A 20,533-nucleotide genomic window follows, 5' to 3' on the forward strand; every position below is an offset into this window, starting at 1 on the left:
TGAACATTTTAACTTTTAATGTATCTATAATTAATATGAATATAAATTGAAACTTAATCTCTTTCAGATTCATCTAACAATTTAGGATGTTCATATCTGTTTCATAAGTCCTGAGGAAAATAAAACGTGACCTCTAATCTAGAATATTCTTGCAATCTTTATTAAAAGTTAAATTTAGAATTTTATAGCAAAGTAATATGGTCTATTTGTCCAAATTATGGATTTTAAAATTCCTTAATTTATTTAGATTAAGATACAAAGCTGATTCCTAGTATATTTTACAGAAGTGTGTTTTCATTTTTTGAGCAAGCAGGGTTCAGTGGACATTTTTAGGATCTTGCTTGCATCAGCCCTGTGTATACCCAGAGATTACTGGATCCACTAAATGGACAATGAAAATTGGTCGAGGCTGTTGATGAAAGCTTCAACAGGAATCTGATATACAGACACAGATTTTATTGTTATAGTCAGTGGAACTGAAGTCTTCCTTAAAACTGTGCTTCTGATAGGCTGAAGATAGAGTAATGGACTGTTAGTTCTTTAAGCCAAAAATGCATGGATCTGTTCTACAAAGACTTCATTCTCTGCCTGTGGTCAGTAAATTGAGGGTCTTCTGTAGATTCTGCACTGCAGTGCTGACATCTTCATACTGCAAAGCTCTGCTAGAGTTATTTGCAGTATTTCTGAGGTCTAGCAAAGTCCTCTGATGTTAGTTGGGTATCTCCCTGGGAAACTGTACTGAAAAGTGCAGGATCAATGGCCAGAATAGTCTGTGGAGTAGGCTGGATAGTGTTACTTGTTACACCTGTGCTGTGAGGAACTTCTTCTGGGGTATTAGCAGGAATGCGGGCACCGGGAGGAATTTGTATTCCAGTAAAGCTGCTTGATGTCATGTTGCTTGGGTCATAAGTTGAAGATGACGGCTGAGGGGCTGAGTGGGTAGAGAGGTTGCTCCAGCATTTTCATTTTCTTCAACATCATTATCTTCTTCAATCCCAGCAGGCCCTGCTTGAGGAGTCTCTCCATTCTTTAAAAAATTATGAATATATGTTGCCTTCCACCTTGCATACTTTCTGTGTTTCACGTTTTCATCAGTGAGTTCTCCAAACGCTATTTTGACATCTATTAAAAGACTTTCAGTGTAGAAGGACTTGATCTTGTTTTTGTGAAATCGCCCAGCATGATCTTCATTATCTACATAGAAAAACATTTTCAAAGCATAATTCTCCGAATGGGCAGAGCCAACTATTTCTTGAGTAACGGCTTCATTATCACCCAGCTGTTTCATAAGAGCTTCTAACTGATCCATTAGCTTTGGTGAAAATGTACGACATTCAGGAGTTTTACTATCAACCTTCATTCCTGTTTGCATTGCATACAAACAACAGTAATAAGCCACCACAGGGGGGTCCCGCTTGTCATGCTCCTGAGCCATCCTCAAAGAGCCATACGCTCTTAAACTGTGGGGGCAGTGGGGGAAGCGGAGCAAGCGTGGACATCTCCACTCCAGGAACCCTATTTGGGCATGTTCTTATAGAAATTTTACACTGACGTAAAGTATGAATGCCCTAAGATAATTAGAGAACAAAAGCAAAACTATTGATAACTTTTGGTCGGAATTTGTTGTCTTGAGACTGTTTCACAGTCGTGGGTCATGTGTTCAGTATCCCCTGAAGCCCAATATTGGACTAACAATTGTCTCTTAAAGGGTGTGTACCTTTCAGCGAGCTGTTCCTAGAGATGATGAATTTAAAACCCCAACAGATGCCTCTGACCTGTGGCAGTGTCCTTCTGCCTTAAGCTCCAGTTGGTGAATAGATAGTTGCTGAGATCTGTAACTCAAATGGCAAAATGGATCAGAGGGGCCAAAAGGAAGGGTAGCCTAGGTGGCTTGTTGGAGGGCTTGCAGGTCATCCTCCTTGCTGTGGCCCCACTGAAAGGAAATGACCTTTCTTGTAACCCTTTAGATGGATGGCATTAAGAATGCAAGTAGATGAAGAGTTCCATCAGTCCCTGGGCCTCCTTTTTAATTGCTGGAGCAGAGAGGATCAAGGCCAGTCTTCTCCCATGGAATGAGACAATGAGACTCCATACCCAGATCAAGCCCAGGAATTTCACTTGCGTACTTGTACGTGTTCTGTAAAAGTGACCCAGCAAGTTGCCACCTGTGTGTCAGCAGGGTGTCCAGCCCTTGTTGGGCTGTTGTCCAGCTCCCTTCTCTGGACTCAATAGGATGACATTATCAGTAGAGTAGAGTGCTAGTCCCTCCTCTGGAAAATCTGGAGATTTTCCAGGCTTTGATACATTGATGACAGATAGGAAATTCAGGTAGACTTGTGGAAGGATATGAATGGTGAATTGTACCCATTTCACATAAAGATGAACTGACTGGAATCATTCCCATTCAGAGGGATACTGAAAAGGGCATTTGTGATATCAATTGCTGAATAACAAGTTCCCACACTCTGGACAAGTTACTACGACAGTCACACTGTCAGATACCACTGATGCCAAGGCTGTCCTATTGATTGAACAGCCAAAATCAATTGAGTATCTGTGAACTCAAGATCAGGTACACAAGTCAAGTGAGTTATTGAATAGGGATATAGTCTCAAGGAGCCTTTTGCTGCATTAAGCTCAGTAAAGAGGGCAGTTTTTCCTTTTTCTTTCCCAGGCAGATTTTTGGGAGACAGAGGTACTAGGTGCTGGTAATCGGGTAGGTTCACAATCTTCTTATGCTCCTCTAACATGGCCTTAAGTGCAGTAATTGCCACCAGGGCTTGGAAGAATGAGAGTAGAGTTACACATAGACAATACGATGGTACTCTCCTGGAGAGCCCCATGGTGTCCACTAGTACTTCTGGAGACACATTAGCCTGACTGATGATGTGCCCTGTGGGACCCTTTGACTCTTGCAAATGATCCAGCAGTATGCCCTGAAAGAGTCTCACTAGCACCTCTCAAAGTGCTCCTTACAGAAAGGAATTTTACTTTATTGACTACTTTGTTCTCTATGCCGATCTGTCAGAGAAAGGTGCCTGTTTTGACTTGGTCAATTAAGATAGCAAGCCAAACTGAAAGTAACAGTTAAGCTTTTATGTACTTCCTATAATAGTATAAGCAAGAGTCTAAACAGGAAAGGGCCCCAGCTCCACCAGTGTTTCATTTTCCCCATAGAACCAAACCAGGCAAGGGTCAGATGTATCAGTGCGGATGGGAGTAGGGGTTGGCGGAAGATTATCTCATATCTGAAGGAGCCCCAAACAAAAGGCTCTTGCCCTTTTATGACCTCAGGAACCTTGTGGATATTGATGTAGGATGGCTAGGAGTGTAAAAGTCCTGAATACTGTGTAGTAACTGAGGAAAGTATCTTTAGGTTCCCCCAGTAAAGTGGTCTACACAGAGGCACCTGAAAAGTACAGTGTATCAGCTGACCCCTCCCCCTTTCACAAGGAGGCCTCTGATGGAGGCACCTGTATAGGAATCCAGAATGCATAAGAACATGGTATGGATGGGCCTTAGTCCTCCACTGCAACTACCTCCAGTGTCTAAAGTTCACTGGGTGTGCATCAAATTTGGTGTGGGGTGAGAAGTATTCCCCCATGAGAACTTTCAGGTAGAGACCTTGTAATTGTCTATGGTTGGACCTGCGAAATTAAGCAGGATTTTGGCCTGGAGTTGAACTCCTATATATACATATGTATACATATATATGCACATATACATACAGATATTCATACGCACACCTACACTGAGTGTCCTTTGTGTTTGTTGTGGTAGAGACAGAAATAAGCTTGGCTCTTTGGATTGCTTGAAAAAAGCTTGGCTTCCTTTGTATCTTGGGGGGGGATGGAGAAAGAAAACTTAGTTTCCTTGGAGCTTGGAGTGACAGTGTACCCCTTTCCACTTTGCCCCCAGGGATTTCAGTTGGGTATTAAATCTTTGTACCTTGTTTACATTAATGACCCAGCTGTGCTGTCACATGTGGGTCATGATAGAATCCAATCCTTGTTGGGTAGTACTCTTATCTGGTTCCAGTGGAGGATGTCATCAGTATAGTGGAAGTTTTAGTACTCGATCTTGGAGCAGGGGTTTTTCTAGGTCATGGGCTTGTGGAAGGACATTAAAGGTATGTTGTAACCCATTCCACATAAGGCAAACTGATCCTGGCCATTTGTGTGAACAAGAATGTTAAAAAGGGCACTTGTGATATCAATTGCTGCATACTTACTTGACTCACCTTGAGCAGTAAACTTCTGTGAAGGTCACAGGACCATGTGATGCCAGTGTCTGGAGCTGTACTGTGGCATTGAGCCAACGATAATCAATTGAGTCTCTAGGCACCCAAGGCCTTACACACAGACCAAAAGAGCTTATGAATGGAGAAATAACCTCATGGAGAACTTTTGTTTCATTAAGTTCAGCAGTAAGGGCAATGAGCTGTTTTTGGATGGTAAAGGTGCTAGGCAATGGTTTTCCACATGCCCCCCTAAAATGGCCCTAAAATGCAGTAGTTCCCATCAGGGCTTAGGGGTGAGATGCACATAGAAAATACATCTATACCAATAATACATTCAGTAATGGAAGCCATAACAATGGAGATTTTTAGTGGCGTGTAGGGACATGCCTACAGTTGGATTTGGATAAAGATCCCATTTGGTGAGCTCAGACCAAAAACCAGTGAGCATTATCTGTTTTCTCCTCATCATAGTGTCCGTGGTTATAGAGATCTTAGTCATATGTGCATCAGTGTCCAAAAGGCCCAGATATGCAATTCTCACCTATCTCTCCATTGAACCTGTGATATCCTCATATCACAACTGGGGAGATAAGAATCTTAGTCTAGCCTTAATTCTTGTTTATATAGAAAACTGAGAGGTTGGGTAAAAGTAACGGCAGGGGGGTTGTGTCTCGGGTTCATCTCAAGATTCACTGGGAAATGCAGAGAGAAGAGCACTTGTGTTAGTCATAGATGTCATCATCATTTGGACTCTAGAGTGTCTGTGTGTTGAGTCACCTATGGACCACTACCTGGCCATGAATTCCTTGGTGGAGAGTCCATCAGTGTTCTCTGTGAGTTCCCGTTGTTGAGTAACTAGACCCAGAGATTTCCTTGGGAAACCACTTAAACAGGTCATCCATAAGTGGGTTCCTGATTACCATTTTTAGGTCACTTTCTTCACTGGCCAAATGATATCTATCTGTTGCTGGTTCTTCCTTTCCCTGAAATTTATCAGTGAAGATCTGGATTGTCTTGTAAACCAATTGACATCACCTTATAAGGAGGTTTAATTGAACTAGAAAAACAGCAAAAGTGGCACAAATGACACTGGAAATCTGAGTCTGGTTACCAGTCTCATCGTCTACTGTTTTTGCTGCTTGTTGTTGAACCAAAGGACCATCAGAGTGGCTTGTCAGGCACCTTCCAGATGGTTATACGGGTGGTTAAAACACCTTTTTTCAGCGTCAGGAAACTCATCGTAAGTGGGCCAAACCTGAGAAAGGAGCTGGGGAAGGAGAGGGAATCAAGTGTTCACATCATTGCCCACCCCCTTCCTTGGGCAGAGTGGTTGCTGTCAAAGCACTCTGAAAGAGGGAGTCTGTTGTGACACATCTCTTCACCAAGTTTCACAAATTACCTCCTTTTTTTTACTGGGGTATAGTTGTTTTACAATGTTGTGTTAGTTTCTACTGTACAGCGAAGTGAAGTAGAGTTCCCTGTGCTATACAGCAGGTTCTCATTAGTTATCTATTTTATACATATTAGTGTATATATATGTCAATCCCAATCTCCCAATTCAGCCCACCCCCCCTTTCCCCCTTTGGTGTCCATACATTTGTTCTCTACATCTGTGACTCTATTTCTGCCTTGCAAACAGGTTCATCTGTGCCGTTTTTCTAGATTCCACATATATGCCTTAATATACGATATTTGTTTTTCTCTTTTTGACTTACTCACTCTGTATGACAGTCTCTAGGTCCATCCACGTCTCTACAAATGACCCAATTTCGTTCCCCTTTATGGCTGAGTAATATTCCATTGTATATATGTACCACGTCTTCTTTATCCATTCTTCTGTCTGTCAATAGACATTTCTCCAAAGAAGACATACAGATGGCCAAGAGGCACATGAAAAGATGCTCAACATCACTAATTATTAGAGAAATGCAAATCAAAACTACAATGAGGTATCACCTTACACCGGTTAGAATGGGCATCATCAGAAAATCTACAAACAATAAATGCTGGAGAGGGTGTGGAGAAAAGGAAACCCTCTTGCACTGTTGGTGGAAATGTAAATTGATACAGCCACTATGGAGAACAGTATGGAGGTTCCTCAAAAAACTAAAAATAGAACTACCGTATGACCCAGAAACCCCACTACTGGGCATATACCCAGAGAAAAACGGTAATTCAAAAAGACACATGCATGCCATTGTCATTGCAACACTATTTACAATAGTCAGGTCATGGAAGCAACAGATTACCTCCTTAATGATAGAGGAGAAGTACCCCAGTCTAACTGGTCTCCTCAGGTCACTGGGAAAGCAATCTTGAGAGCTTTACATTCTTTTTCATTAAAAATGAGTCTCAAAAAATCACTGCCTTATAGGCTGTCTTATCAATGCCAGGGACAGACTTAGCACTAACAGTAGTCATCGAGTATAATTCAGTGAGCATGGTCTGCAGTGTTTTTGGTTACAAACTATTTTGTTTTCTGGTTTATCTTTCGTATGTTTCATTTTGTAAAGGTAACTATCTATCTCTCTTTTTGTTGTTTTCTTTTTGTTCTTTCCTGAAAGATAATATACTAGATATTCTATCAGTTTTTTATTTCATTTAGCATTATATACTAGACATTCCTCCATATTAGTTTATGGGATCTTTTTCATTCCTTTTATAGTTGTATGTACAGTTGTTTGGACCATACTGTACAGCATAGTTGATATTACCATAGTTTAGAGTATATACCTTGGTTTATGGAACCAGTCTCCTACGTTTCCACATTAAGTGGTTTTGAGTATTTTACAATTGCAGATATGCTGTAATGAATAATCTTATGCATATACCTTTTCGTGGTTTGGTTTATGACTATGTTTTACCCTAAAGTGTTAAGAAAACTGGAGACCAAACTGGAACATATTTGAAACCTATGAATATTAATGAAATGATGAGACAGTTTCAGTACACATCCATTAAAACTCTTCTCACCATTTTCATATCAATCCAGCATTATAGTAATTTACATATAACTTTTGAAAATGTGAGAAAATGCTGATGTACATTTGTCAATAACTTGAAAGTATAGGATCAAACAGTGTATCTGTTTTTCCTTTTATTGGACTAAATGCCTCTCTTTATGTAGCTCATCATAAAGTACCAGATGAAAATCCTGTGCTTGAGCATGGAGACTCAATGTCAGAAACTCAACTGGAAGTAAAGAAACAAAGACCTTCTAAAGGAGAAAGACTCAATAGTAAGTATAATAATTATAGATAACTTTATTTTAAATTAAACTTAGCAGAAGATTATTTTTCTTTGGTTCATGAACATGTATTTTATAGAAATCTTATACCTTGACTTAGAGTGTGAACATCCTAAGGTAACTAGAGAACAAAGGCAAAATTATTCATACCCTTTGGTTGGTATTTCTGATCCCTTGGTCGTAGGTCAGCCACTCAGTATCTACCAAGACCCTATAACAGGTCAGTAAATGTCTCTTAAAGGGTGTTTACCTTTCAGCTGACTCCTAGAGATATGGGTTTGAAAGCCCAAAGGGGTGCCTCTGAACTATGTCAGGGGTCTTCTGCCACAACCTCCAACTGGTAAACAGAAATGTTGCTGAGTTCTGTAACTCAAAGAGCAAATGGCAGGGGGTGGGTGGGGAAGGGCAGCCTGGTGGCCTGTCTGAGGATCTCCATGTCATCCTCTTGGTCGTGACCCCACTGAAAGGAAGCGGCCTTTCTAGTTACCCCATAGATAGGTGCCATCACGGACCATACATGGGGAATGTATGTGACAGTGTAAGTTGCTTAATTGTCCCACCAATTGCTAGGCCTTCTTTTCATTTGTGGAAGTACAGAGGACCAACGCTTGGCACAGTTCTCTGGAATGAGATATCATGACCCTTACAGATCATGCTCAGGAATTTTATTAGGGTGCCAGATAACTACCTTTTCTATAATAATGACCCCACTGAGTTGCCATATGTGGGTCTGTGAGGCATCCAGTCTTTGTTTAATAGTACCCATGTTGGGCCCTAAGACAATGTCATCAATAGAGTAGAAGTCTGTTGCACCCTCTGAGAGTGGGATGTTTCCATATCATCACTTTTGTGTTGATGACAGATATTTGGAGAATTTTGGTAGCCTTGTGGAAGTATGGTTGTGGTGTATGGCAGACCAACCCACAAAAAGGTATACTGATCATGATCATCCACAATAAAGGGAGGCTGAAAATGGCATTCGTTATATCAACTGCTGCATACCAAGTTCCCTCAACTTCAGACAATAGCCTATATCACAGTCACAATGTCAGATACCATAGGTGTAAGGGCTACACTATGACACTGAGCTGTGTATATCGAATGAGTCTCTGCATCTAAAGCTGTGGGCACAAGTTGACTGAGTTATTGAATAGTTAAATAGTCTCATGGAGAACTTTCACTCCATGAAGCAGTCATTTTTCTTCCCCAGGTAGGTATTTGGGGAGAAAAAAGCACTAGGCACTGGTAATTGGATAGGTTCACAGTCTAACACATGCCAACTAAAATGGCCCTAACTGCAGCAATTCCTGTCAGGAGTTAATACAAAGCAGGGGTTCACATTGACAGTTCATCTATAGTAATGATAACGTATATTAGTGGGGCCATAACAATGGAAATTTATAGTGATCTAAAGGGAAACACCCATCGTTGGATCTGGGTAAGGATCCCATTGGTAATGGCCTCAGACCCAATGACCCGGGACCCTTACCCAGATCCCTCACCCTTACCCAGTGAACATTATGTGTTTCTCCATCATGCTGGTGTCAGGAGTTGAGATCACAGTCACATAGCCCCAGTATCCAAAAGACCCAAGAAATGCAGTTCTTTCCTACCTCCCCATTAAACTCTGACCTTAGCATAGGTCCTCATGTTCCTACTGAGGACAGAGGGACTTGGTCTAACTCATAGTCTTGTTCATTGTTGAAAGCAGAGAGTTCTTGATAAAGGTTGGTGGGCTCTCAGTCTCATGTCAAGATTCAATGGAAAGAGCTGAGCAATAGCACTTGTATTAGTCATAGGGGTCATCCCTGCATGGACCCCAGTTCAGCTTCCTTTCAGGCATCCCTTGGCCCACTACCAGGCCATGAGTTCCTTGGTAGTGAGCCCATCAGCCTACCTCTTTGACACCTCGGTATTGGATATTCACCCATAGATCTCTTATAGAGATCTAGGTCTAGATTGTCGAGGAGTAGGTTATTGATTACTGTTTTCACATTGCTTTTACTGTTGGTCAGTCACTGCTACCTTGGCAGTAGGTGCTATTCCATGTCCAACAGTTTGGCGGTTAATATCCAGATTGTCTAGTGCCAAATGACCTGACCTTATGAGGAGGCTAACTTGAGCTTGATACCTATCTAGCAAGGTTGGCATGAATGAATCAAGAAATCTTTGAGTCTGGTTAAGAATCTCACTCTCCTCACTCTTTCAGTGTAGACCCTGGGACCACCAGCGTAGCACAGAGGGACACTGTCACTTCTGCAGTGGTGATCCAAACATGTTTTTCAGTGGTAGAGAACTCATCACAGATTGGTCATCCTGTCAGAGCCAAAATAGTACCCAGATGAGGAAGGAGAGAGTCTCAGATGTTTGCTTTTTTTATTCCCCACTTTTCTTCCACCTCCTCAGCCAATATGACTGCTGTCAAGACTCTCTAAAGAAGGTGTTTTGTAGTGACAGGCCCAACAGTGTGTGTGACCTTCTCCTTCACCAAGTTTAACAAGATTAATCCCTTTAATATGGAGGCAAACTACCAGGTTTCTAAGATTTCTTTTGCTACTGAGTCATGCAGGGTCTCCCACCACTTGAGATCCCATCACTGGTGGACCATAAGCAGTAGCCACAAACTGCTTCCCTAGCTTTCTCAGAGCCCCGCTGGTGAACCTCTAATTTGGTTGACCCAGCAGGTGTCTCGGCCAATGAATCGAGGTCTAAAGAGAAGAAACTTTGCTCCCCCTCAGAACTGAAAAGCCTATAAAAATAAAATAGCACTCTCCTAGAGCACCCTGTGTGGTCTGCTAGCCCTGTCCAAAGCACATTGGCCTGGCTGCCCCAGCGGGCTCTCAGACTCTGGCTAATGATCCTATGGTACCCTCTCCCACATCACTCCAGAAATGTCCCACTGATTTACTAAGCACATCCCAAAGTGTGCCTTCCAAAAAGGCATTGAGCTTCACTTACCCTGCTTGCTGCTCCAATCTGTGTGAGAGAGAAATGCCAGTTTTTGAGTTGGTCAATTAAAATAACAAACCAAACTAAAAGTAACAAACCTTTGTTCACTTACCTCAATAGTTCAAGCAGGAAGGGCCCCAGCTATAGCAATATTCTATTTTCCTACTTGAAACGGCAGTGGGTGAGGGTTAGATGTATCAGTGCAAACTGGTATGAGATGTAGGAGAGGATCATCTCACAGCTGAAGGAGCACCAGACAAAAGGCTCTTGCTATTTTATGGGTCCTACGCCCTCAGGAGGTAGTGGTGGGAGGGATGGGAGTAGAAACATCCTGAATACTGAATCATAACTGAGAAAAGTTTCTTCAAGCCCTGCCCACCGCCCATAAGGTAGTCTAGGCAGTGGCAGTGCCTGAACAATACAGTGTCCCAGTCAAGTCCCACCCCCGCCTCCAGTTGACGGTGACTGGGCGAAGAATGCAGTATGCTTGAGAGAGTGATGGGGGTGGGAGGGCTGTGTCCGTGACTGCAACCACCTCCAGTGCCTGCAGTGCACTGGCTATGCATCAAGTCTCTGTGGGTTAAGAAGCTTCTTTTCCCCATGGTAGCTGCCAGGTAATGCCTTTATAATTGTCTGTGATTGTGCCTGAATGATCACACATGAGATCCAGCCTGGCGTCAGGTTTCTTAAGTATATTCACATTTTTATATATGTACTTGTACATACATATGTAGTTATACACATATATTAGCCTGTATACCTACACACGTGTATATAAACCTGCATAGACATATTTAGAATTCATGATAAATCTTGGAAACCTTCAATTCTACTTCATCCCCTCAGGGCTTGTTCTGCCTACTTCCATTTAATGTGTGTATGTCCTTTCTTCCACTTCGTGAATACTCTCCCTGAATAATATAACACATTTACTCATTTGTTCCATCTTGTTATGCCTCTAAGATTATTCTGGAATTTCTTCGCCTATAGGTATGGAAAAACAAGCCTCCTGAAAATATTTTGTCATGTGTTTACAGTCTCTCCACGCTTCTGCCCATGAATGAGGGTATATGTCAAATATTGTATTGATGAGTTACTTGCATTAGTACTTTTTTTCTTTCAGTAGGTTCATTTCTTTAAATTTGCTTTCAGTTTTAGTTCCTCTCTTGTTATTTAATTTTATTTTTGAAACATGTGGACCCTGACCCTGCTTCCAAAAGTAAAAACTATGCAAAAAGGTATACTTAGAGGAGTACCATTTCTTCTTCAGTTCTCTCCCTTTTACCCTGTGGGTAAACAACTACATTGTTTTCTATCTCACTTGTTTTTCATTTTGTAAAGGTAAGTATCTCTCTAATTCTCTCTCCCTCTCTCTCTCTCTCTCTCTCTGTCTCTTATTTCCCCTTCTTCCTTACCTAGAAGGTACCACACAACTTTTCACCTTTGGGGTTTTTTTTTCCACTTGATATTATCTCCTTGAAATCCCTCCAAGTCAGTTTATAGAGGTTCATTTGATTCCTTTTACATCTCTACATACAACAGTTTGTACCATGTTATTTACCATAATTTACAAAGTTTATAGTGTATGTATTAGCTTGTTTATCTAGTTTCCCATGCATGAACATTTATATGCAATTACGAATAATGCTGTAATTAGCAAATTGTACACATGCGTTTTGTTGATTGGTCTATGAAGTCTACGTGATCTGTAAAATATAAATAACCTAAGAGAAATAGAGACAAATATAAACTATGTATAATGCCTGGAAATGTTTATGAGATAATGAGAAAGAGTCAAAACACATCTATTTATTAAACTCCTCTCACAGTCTTATCAGATCTAGCATTATGGTAACTTCACTATAACTTCAGAAAAATGAGAATGTTGCTGTATGCTTATTATAAATTTTATATAGAGAGATTTATAATAGTTGTATTTTTCTATTCAGTGGACTAAGTATATCTCTTATGTAGCTCATGATAAAGCATCAGATGAAAATCTTATGCGTGAGCATCAAGAACCAATGTCAAAAACCCAAATGCAACTAAAGAAACAAAGAGAGAAAAGACAAAGTAAGTATACTAACTACAGATAACTTTAAGTTATTTAAAATTAATTACAGCTAAAGATCTTCTTCTTTGGTTTGTAAATCTGTATTTTAATATATATTTTGGAGAAATTTTATACTTTGACCTAAAGTATAAATACCCTAAGATAACTAGAGGATAAAAGCTAAAGTTATGAAACTTTTGGTCAATATTTCTGATTGTAATGTTTTTCATAGTCATGGTTCATGCACTCAGTATCCACTAAACCAATAATAGGCACATAATTGTCTTTCAAAAGGTGTGTACATTTCACCCTACTACAGGAAGTTAGGCATACAGAAGCCTAAATTAATCCACTATCTTGTGGAATTGCCTTCTTCCAAAGACTCTAAGTGATGAACAGAGAAGTTGCTGAGAGCTGTATCTCAATGCATTATCAGAGGGGCCAAGGCGAAGTGTGACCTGGGAGGCCTGTTGGATGGCCTCCAGACCATCCTGTCGCTTGAGATCCATTCAAATGTAGATGCATTTTTGGAAACTTAATAGTTGGTTGCAGTCAGGATCCCACTGAGGGGAATGTAAGAGTGCCAGTAGCAGAATAGCTCCACAGAGTTTTGGGACTCTTGTATTTGTTGGGACTAAGAGGACAAATATTGGTGGTTATCTCCTCAAGATGATACGTATTCCCACAAGGTCCTTGTCCATGTCCCTATTAATGACCCAGCTGCATTGCTGAGTATGGGTCAACATAGCATCAGTCCCTGTAGGGTAGTACACATGCCTGGGCCCACCAGGAGGATGCCACCAATATACTGGGCAGCTAGTTGGGAGTGGGTCTTCTTCCAGCTCATGACCTTGTGGGAAGGACATTAAAGGTGTGTTGCAGTCCATTACACAAGAGGCAAGCTGATCCTGATCATCTGTGTGGACAGGGATGCTGAAAAGGGCATTTGCAATGTGAATTGCTTCATACCTATTTCCCTCAGCTTGGGCAAGAGCCTCTATGGCAGTCACAGTGTCAGGTAAGGCCAGTGTCCTGATCTGTACCACAGCATTAAGCTGCCTGTAATCCAGTCTATAGGCATGTTAGGCCATATGCACAGGTTCACTGAATTATTGAATGGAGAGGTAATCTCAGAGATGTTTGGCTTACCTAAACTCAGCAAAGAGGGCAGGCATTTGTTTTTCTTTGCTTAGTAGTTGTTTTTAGAGACGAATCTCTAGGCACTGGTAGTCTGGTAGGTTTGCAGTCTTCCATATGCCCCACTAAAATGACCCTGAGTGCAGTAGCGCTCATCACGGCTTGGTGCTGATGTGAGTTGGAGTTCACATAGAAAATACACCTGTACCCGTTACGTATTCAGTAGTGGGGGCCATAAAATAGAGGTATATAGTGTCCAAAGGCACCCCCCACCATGGCCAGGTGTAAGTATACATCAAAAAGCATTAACTGTTTTCCTTCATCCTGGCGTCACAGTTGTGGAGGTAACAGTCATTGGTAAACTAGTAGCCAAATGGCCCAAGGTATGCAATCTCCCCCCACTGCCCCTATGAACTCTGAGTTGGCATATATTCTTAGGTGCCAAAGGGGACATAGGGACTTGGCCTAATCCCTAATTTTGTGTAATATTATAAGCCAAGCATTCTGGGTAAAAATAGACAGAGTTCTCCACTTCATCTTGAGACCACTGGGAGGAGCAGAAGGGATCGCACCTGTGTTAGTAATAAGTGTCATCACCATTTTGGTTCTCGTGGGGCTGTGTGTTAGCCCCCATGGCTCGGTACTTGTCCACAGGATGCTTGGTAGAGAGTCCATCCATCCCTTCCTTGAGCCTCCATTGCTGGGTAACTAGACAGTGTTTCCAGTGGCAGGGAGCTCACCATGGGTGGGTGGAACTTTTCAGAAACCAAATGTCAGCCAGAAGAGGAAAGAGAGTGTCTTAGGTGTTTGTGTCTTTTCTTCCCCACTCCCTTCCTTGTCCTCCTTGGACAAAGTGCTCCGTGTCAGGGAACTCAGAACCAGGGGTTCTGTTGGGACACCACCAACAAAGTGCCACTGTCCCTCACGAAGTTAACAAGAATAGCTCCTCCATGGTGGAGTCTCTGTAGTCTCCTCAGGTTGCTGGTCAAGTGAAACTGAGAAATCTGGATCCTTTTTCATTAGACGTGAGTCTCAAAACCTTGCTGTATCATGGGCTATCCATCAGTGCCAGAGACAGGCTAAGAGTTAATAGTAGTCACTGGGTACAACTCAGCCAGCACTTTCTGCAGTGACTTCTGTGACCCTCCAGGTTGTCTTTTGGTTTATATTTTCTCTATTTCATCTTTTAAAGATAAGTTATCTTTTGTCTTTTTTTTTTTTAATTCCTTTTTCTTCTTTCTTTCTTAAAAGCCTGTTAAATATTGTTTCAGGTTTTTTTTCTTCATTAAGCCTTATATCCTAGAAATGCCAAGTCAGTTTGTCAGGATATTTTTCATTTCCTCTTATACCTATTTGTACAGCTGTGTGTGCTACATTATATCCCATAGTTTATATTTTCATAGTTTACATACACTACTTTAGCTTACCAATTCGTATGCTTGTACGCTTAAGCGGTTTTGAGTATTTTGCAATTACAGGTATGCTGCAATGAATAATCTTGAACATATCTATTTTCCTTGTTTGGTCTATCAGTGTTTATTAACTGAAAACATCAGGAAAACTCAGAAAATGAGAGACTAATATAAAATATATTTAAAATTAGGACTATTAATGATATGAAAAAATATTTTCCACACACACTCATTACGGCTCATAGTTTTCACATCTGATCTCGCATTATGGTGATTTACTTATAACTTCATATAAATGGGAGAAAATACCAGTGTTCTCTGCTTTAAATTTGAAATCTAGGGATCTCTTTTTTATTTAATAGACTAAATCCGTCTCTTTATGTAGCTCAGGATGAAGTACCAGATGGAAATCATATGCTTGAGCATCAAGATTCAGTGTCAGAATCAGAGATTCAAGTGAAGAAACAAAGCCCTCACAAAGGGGAAAGACATATTAGTAAGTACAAAAACTACAGAAGACTTCAAGTGATTTGAAGTTAAGCTCATTACAAGATGTTTTTATTTTGGTTCACGGATACGTATTTTTTGAGCATATGTTTCATAGAAATTTTACACTTTGACTAAAGTGCGAATACCATGAGATAACAGCAGAAATCTTGAACCCTTTGGTTGGAATTTTTGTTCTTAAGATTATTTTATGACCAGAAGATGAATGCCCCAAGGCCCAATAGCAGGTGAATAATTGTCTCTCCAAAGTAGTGTGCCTTTCAGCTGACTCCAGGTAATTATGGGTACAGAAGTCCAATGGATTCCTCTACGTGTCACAGCAGCCTTTTGCCATAGGCTCCAATGGCAAACAGATGTTTCTGAGATCTGTAAATCAAGCATCAGATGGGGGTCATGAGGCCTGTTGGAGGGTCCTTAGGGCACCCTCTCGGTTGTGTCCTCACTAAAAGGAAGCAGCCTTTCTGGTAACCCCATAGATGGGTGTCATCAAGGGCTCCACATGGGCAAATGAGAGTGCAAGTGGTCAAAGAGTGTCACTAATTGCTGGACTGCTTTTTATTTATCGGAGTTGATTAGCCCAAGCATGGCAGTCTTCTCCTCTGGAATGAGATGTCATGCCCCTTAGAGGCCATGTCCAGGAATTTCACTAAGTTACCAGGTAACTAACTGTACCTTGTATGTACTGATGGCCCAGCCAAGAGCTGCTGGTGGGTTCACAGTGCATCTACTCCTTGTTGGGGGTGTCCTTGTCTGGGCCCACTTGAATGAAAACTAGTCCTCCCTTTGAGAGCAGGCTGCTTAGACGTCATGAGCTGTGCCCTGATTATAGATATTTGAACAATATGATGGCCATGTGAAGGACATTAGTAGGATATTGCAACTCCTTCCATATAAGGTTAAACTAATAACTGGGATCATTTATGTGGAGAGGGATGCAGCAAAGGGCATTTGATTTGTCCGTTGCTGCATATTGAGGTCCTTCAGTTTGGAAAATAGCCTGTATGACAGTTACAGTGTAGGTACCACCAGGTCTCACGGCTGTACTATAGCATTGACCTACCAAAATCAATTGAGTCACATGTACTTGAGGCTGTGTGCAAAGATCAAGTTAGTTATTCAAATGGGAAATAGTCTCATGGAGAGATTACTATTCATTAAGCTCAGCAGTGAGAGCAGTTTGTCTTTTTCTTCCCAGGAATTAGTTTAGGGAGACACAAGTGGGAGGCACTGTTTAGTTTGGAGGTTCTCAGTCTTCCACGTGCCCCTCTAAAATGCCCCTAAATACAGCAGTTCCCATGAGGGAACTGAATTCGAGTGTGGGTGCACATAGAAAATACATCTACATCAATACACATTCAGTAGTGGGGACCATAAAAATGGAGTTTTGTGGTTGCCTGAAAGGATACACTCACAGTGTAGTGGTTGACCAAGGGTGTCCTTGGTGGTGGCCTCAGATGAAAAGCCAGAGAGCGTTATCTCTTTCCCCCAGCACCTGGTGTCAGAGGTTATGGAGATTATTGTCACCTGTGCACCAGTAGCCTAAGGGCTCTAGAAATGCAGCAGTGCCCCACCCCACTTTGAATTCTGACCTTGGCATACATGCTCAGATCACCACCCGCAGCAGGAATATTTTGTGTATGTATGTGTGTGTGTATATATATTTATATATATATATATACACACACACACACACAGGTATATATAGATAGGTAGATCAATAGATATTGCCTAGAAATGTTAGTGTTACACCTTCTTTAACAAATACCCATTAAAAATATCCTCTCAAATTTTATGTCACATCTGACATTATGGTAATTTACTTATAACTTTATCAAAATGAGAGAAAATTTTGCTGTATATATGTTATAAATTTGAAATCTAGAGATTGCATACTAGATCTGTTTTTCCATGGAGGAATTAAATGCATCTCTTTATGTAGCTCATGATGATGCACCAGACAAAAATCCTATGCTTAAAGATCAAGAGTCAGTGTCAAAACTCCCCATGCAAGTACAAAAACAAATAACTTCCAGAGGAGGACAACACAGTAGTAAGTATAACAATTATAGGTACCTTTAAATTTTAAAAAATTAATCACATCAGAACTTATTTCTTTAGTTCATGAATATGTATTTGAGCATATAATTTATAGCAATTTTACACTTTGATCTAAATGTGAATACCATAAAACAACTAGAGAAGAAGAAACATTTAACATTTGGTTGGAATTTCTTGTTATAAAACTACTTCATGGCAGGACTTCTGCACCCAGTGTCCACCAAGATCCATAACTGGTCAGTAGTCTTTCAAAGGGTGTTTACTTTCAGGCAACAATAGGAAATTATGAGTCCGAAGCCAGGTGGCACCTCTGATGTGTGGCAGTGTTCTTTTGCCACAGGCTCCAATTGGCAAACAGAGAGGTTGCTGAGACCCGCAACTTAAAAGGCGGTGGATTCAAGGGGGCAAGGAAAAGGGTTGCCCGTGTAGCCCGTTGGAGGGTCTCCAGGGTATTCTGTTGTCAGACCCCACTCAGGGTAAAGGTCTTTTTGGTAACCTGATTGATGGGTGCTGTCATCAAGGTGGCTTTGTAGGGGAAGTTGTGAGTACCAGTATCTGAATAGTCCCACAAGTCATTGGGCATCCTTTGTGTTTGTTGGGGCTGAGAGCCTGAGCATGACTAAAACTGGGCAGTTATTGCTTCCGGACTGAGAGCTACTGTCCCTTCCCAGTTTATTCCCAGGAATTTCCCAGGATTCATAGGCCCTTGTGCCTTGTCCATAGTAATGTCCTAGACATGTTGCTACATGTGCGTCAAAATGGCATACAGTCCTGGTTGAGTAGTACCCTTTCCTCGACCCACTAAGAGGCATTCATTAATATGTGGAAGGCTAGTGCTCCATCTGGGAGTGGGACTTCTTCCTGCTCCTGACCTTGTGGAAGGACATTAAAGGTGAATTGCAACGCATTACACCAAAGGCAAGCTGATCCTGATCATCTGTGCGGACAGGGATGCTGAAAAGGGCATTTGCAATGTGAATTGCTTCATACCTATTTCCCTCAGCTTGGGCAAAAGCTATGTCAGTCACAGTGTCAGGTAATGCTATTGCCATAGTTGTACTACATCACTGAGCCTGATTATTGCTTGAGTTTCCAGGTACCCAAGGCCTTTTGCAAAGCTCAGATAATGAACCTTGGCTTCCTTAAGCACAGCAATGGGGACAGTTTTGTTTGTTTTTGAATTCCTGAGGCAGTTAATGCTGTTTTTGAGAGACAATACTGCTAGCAGGTAGTAGTTTGGTAGGTTTACAGTCTTCCATATGCCCCACTAAAATGGTCTTAAATGCAATAATATCCTTTAGGCCTTAGAGTAAGTGCAATCCGGTATGCATATCGATAATACATCTATAACAATAATCCATTCAGTAGTGTTGCCACAATAATGATATGTTACACCTGTAGTCAGGCTGGGTAAGGATCTTGGTGGTATTGGCTTCAGACAGAAAATCAGAGAGCAAGCATTATCAATTTTCTCATTCTCATCCCAGGGGATTGGGGGGTCACCATCAACTGTGGACCATTACCAAAAGGGCCAAGAAATGTAGTTCTCCCTCATGTGTACTCTGAACTTTGACCCTTGGCATAGGATCTCACTTCTTCACTCTGGACTTAGGAACATTGGACATTTCATAGTCTTGTTTAATCCAAAAAGTTTGGGTAAAAGTTGGTAAGGCTCTATGATTCATTTTAGAATTTACTGGGAGAAGGAGAAGAAATAGTCATAGGGGTCATTACCTGGCAGACCCTATAGAGGCTGCCATTTGGCCCCTTAAGGCACGCTACTTGGCCATGAGTTCCTAAGTGGAGAACTCATTAATCTCTTCTTTTGAGCTCCCACTGTTTAAAAAACAGACGCAGAGGTATTGGGAGAGCACTACCCAAATTCTCCACTAGTGTGTGCCAGTTAGCATTTTCATGTCACCTTCTGTGATGGTCTCTCTTTGTTATTTTGGCAGTAGTTACATTTTCCCTGCCCAAGAATTTGTCAGTTAAGATCTGGATTATATCACTAACAGACGGACCTGATGTTATGAGGAGCTTTAATTGAGCTTGATAACCAGCAGGAGTGGCACTAATGAACCTAGAGTCTTGTTAACAATCTCATCATCCACCACTGTCACTTTCTCATTGTAGAACCAAGGGACCACCAGTGTAGTTTGCAGGGCTGCTGTCCTCTGGAAACTTGGTCTAAACATGTGTTTTAGTCATAGAGAACCCATCACTGGTGGGCCAAAGCTGTCACAGCCCAAATGGTTTCTAGCTGAGGAAGAAGGACTTGAGTGTTCCTCTTAGCCTCCTTGATCAAACTTTCTGCTGTCAGGACACTCTTAAGGAGGTCCACCCACGAAGTGCCACTGTTCCTCACTAACTTTAAGAAGAGCTAACACCAATCCTTCTCAAACTCTTCCAAAATTGCAGAGGGAGAAACACTCCCAAATTCATTCTACGAAGCCACCATCACCCTGATACCAAAACCAGAAAAAGATATCACAAAAAAAGAAAATTATAGACCAATATCACTGATGAACATAGATGCAGAAATCCTGAACAAAATACTAGCAAACAGAATCCAACAGCACATTAAAAGGATCATACACCATGATCAAGTGGGATTTGTCCCAGGGATGCAAGGATTCTTCAACATACACAAATCAGTCAGTGTGATACACCACATTAACAAATTAAGGAATAAAAACCATATGATCATCTCAATAGATGCAGAAAAAGCTTTTGACAAAATTCAACACCCATTTATGATTAAAAACTCTCCATTAAATGGACATAGAGGGAACCTACCTCAACATAATAAAGGCCATATATGACAAACCCACAGCAAGCATCATACTCAATGGTGAAAAACTGAAAGCATTTCCACTAAGATGAGGAACAAGACAAGGATATCCACTCTAGCCACTCTTAATTCAACTTAG

The 20,533-nt window shown here is 41.3% G+C and overlaps 1 protein-coding gene and 1 pseudogene across 1 annotated transcript in view; one reads left to right on the forward strand and one right to left on the reverse strand.

Moving 5' to 3' along the window:
- CCDC7 (coiled-coil domain containing 7) overlaps nucleotides 1–20,533 on the forward strand; it is a 327,643-nt gene that overhangs the window by 175,332 nt on the left and 131,778 nt on the right. The window contains exons 25-28 of the mRNA XM_057544500.1: nucleotides 7,368–7,478; nucleotides 12,411–12,509; nucleotides 15,424–15,534; nucleotides 17,485–17,595. Coding sequence (XP_057400483.1) covers nucleotides 7,368–7,478; nucleotides 12,411–12,509; nucleotides 15,424–15,534; nucleotides 17,485–17,595 — 432 coding nt within the window. The remainder of the gene's footprint in view (nucleotides 1–7,367; nucleotides 7,479–12,410; nucleotides 12,510–15,423; nucleotides 15,535–17,484; nucleotides 17,596–20,533) is intronic.
- LOC103009083 (vacuolar protein sorting-associated protein VTA1 homolog) lies at nucleotides 578–1,499 on the reverse strand (annotated as a pseudogene).

The sequence above is a fragment of the Balaenoptera acutorostrata genome, chromosome 3 (assembly GCF_949987535.1).
Source record: "Balaenoptera acutorostrata chromosome 3, mBalAcu1.1, whole genome shotgun sequence".
NCBI lineage: Eukaryota > Metazoa > Chordata > Mammalia > Artiodactyla > Balaenopteridae > Balaenoptera > Balaenoptera acutorostrata.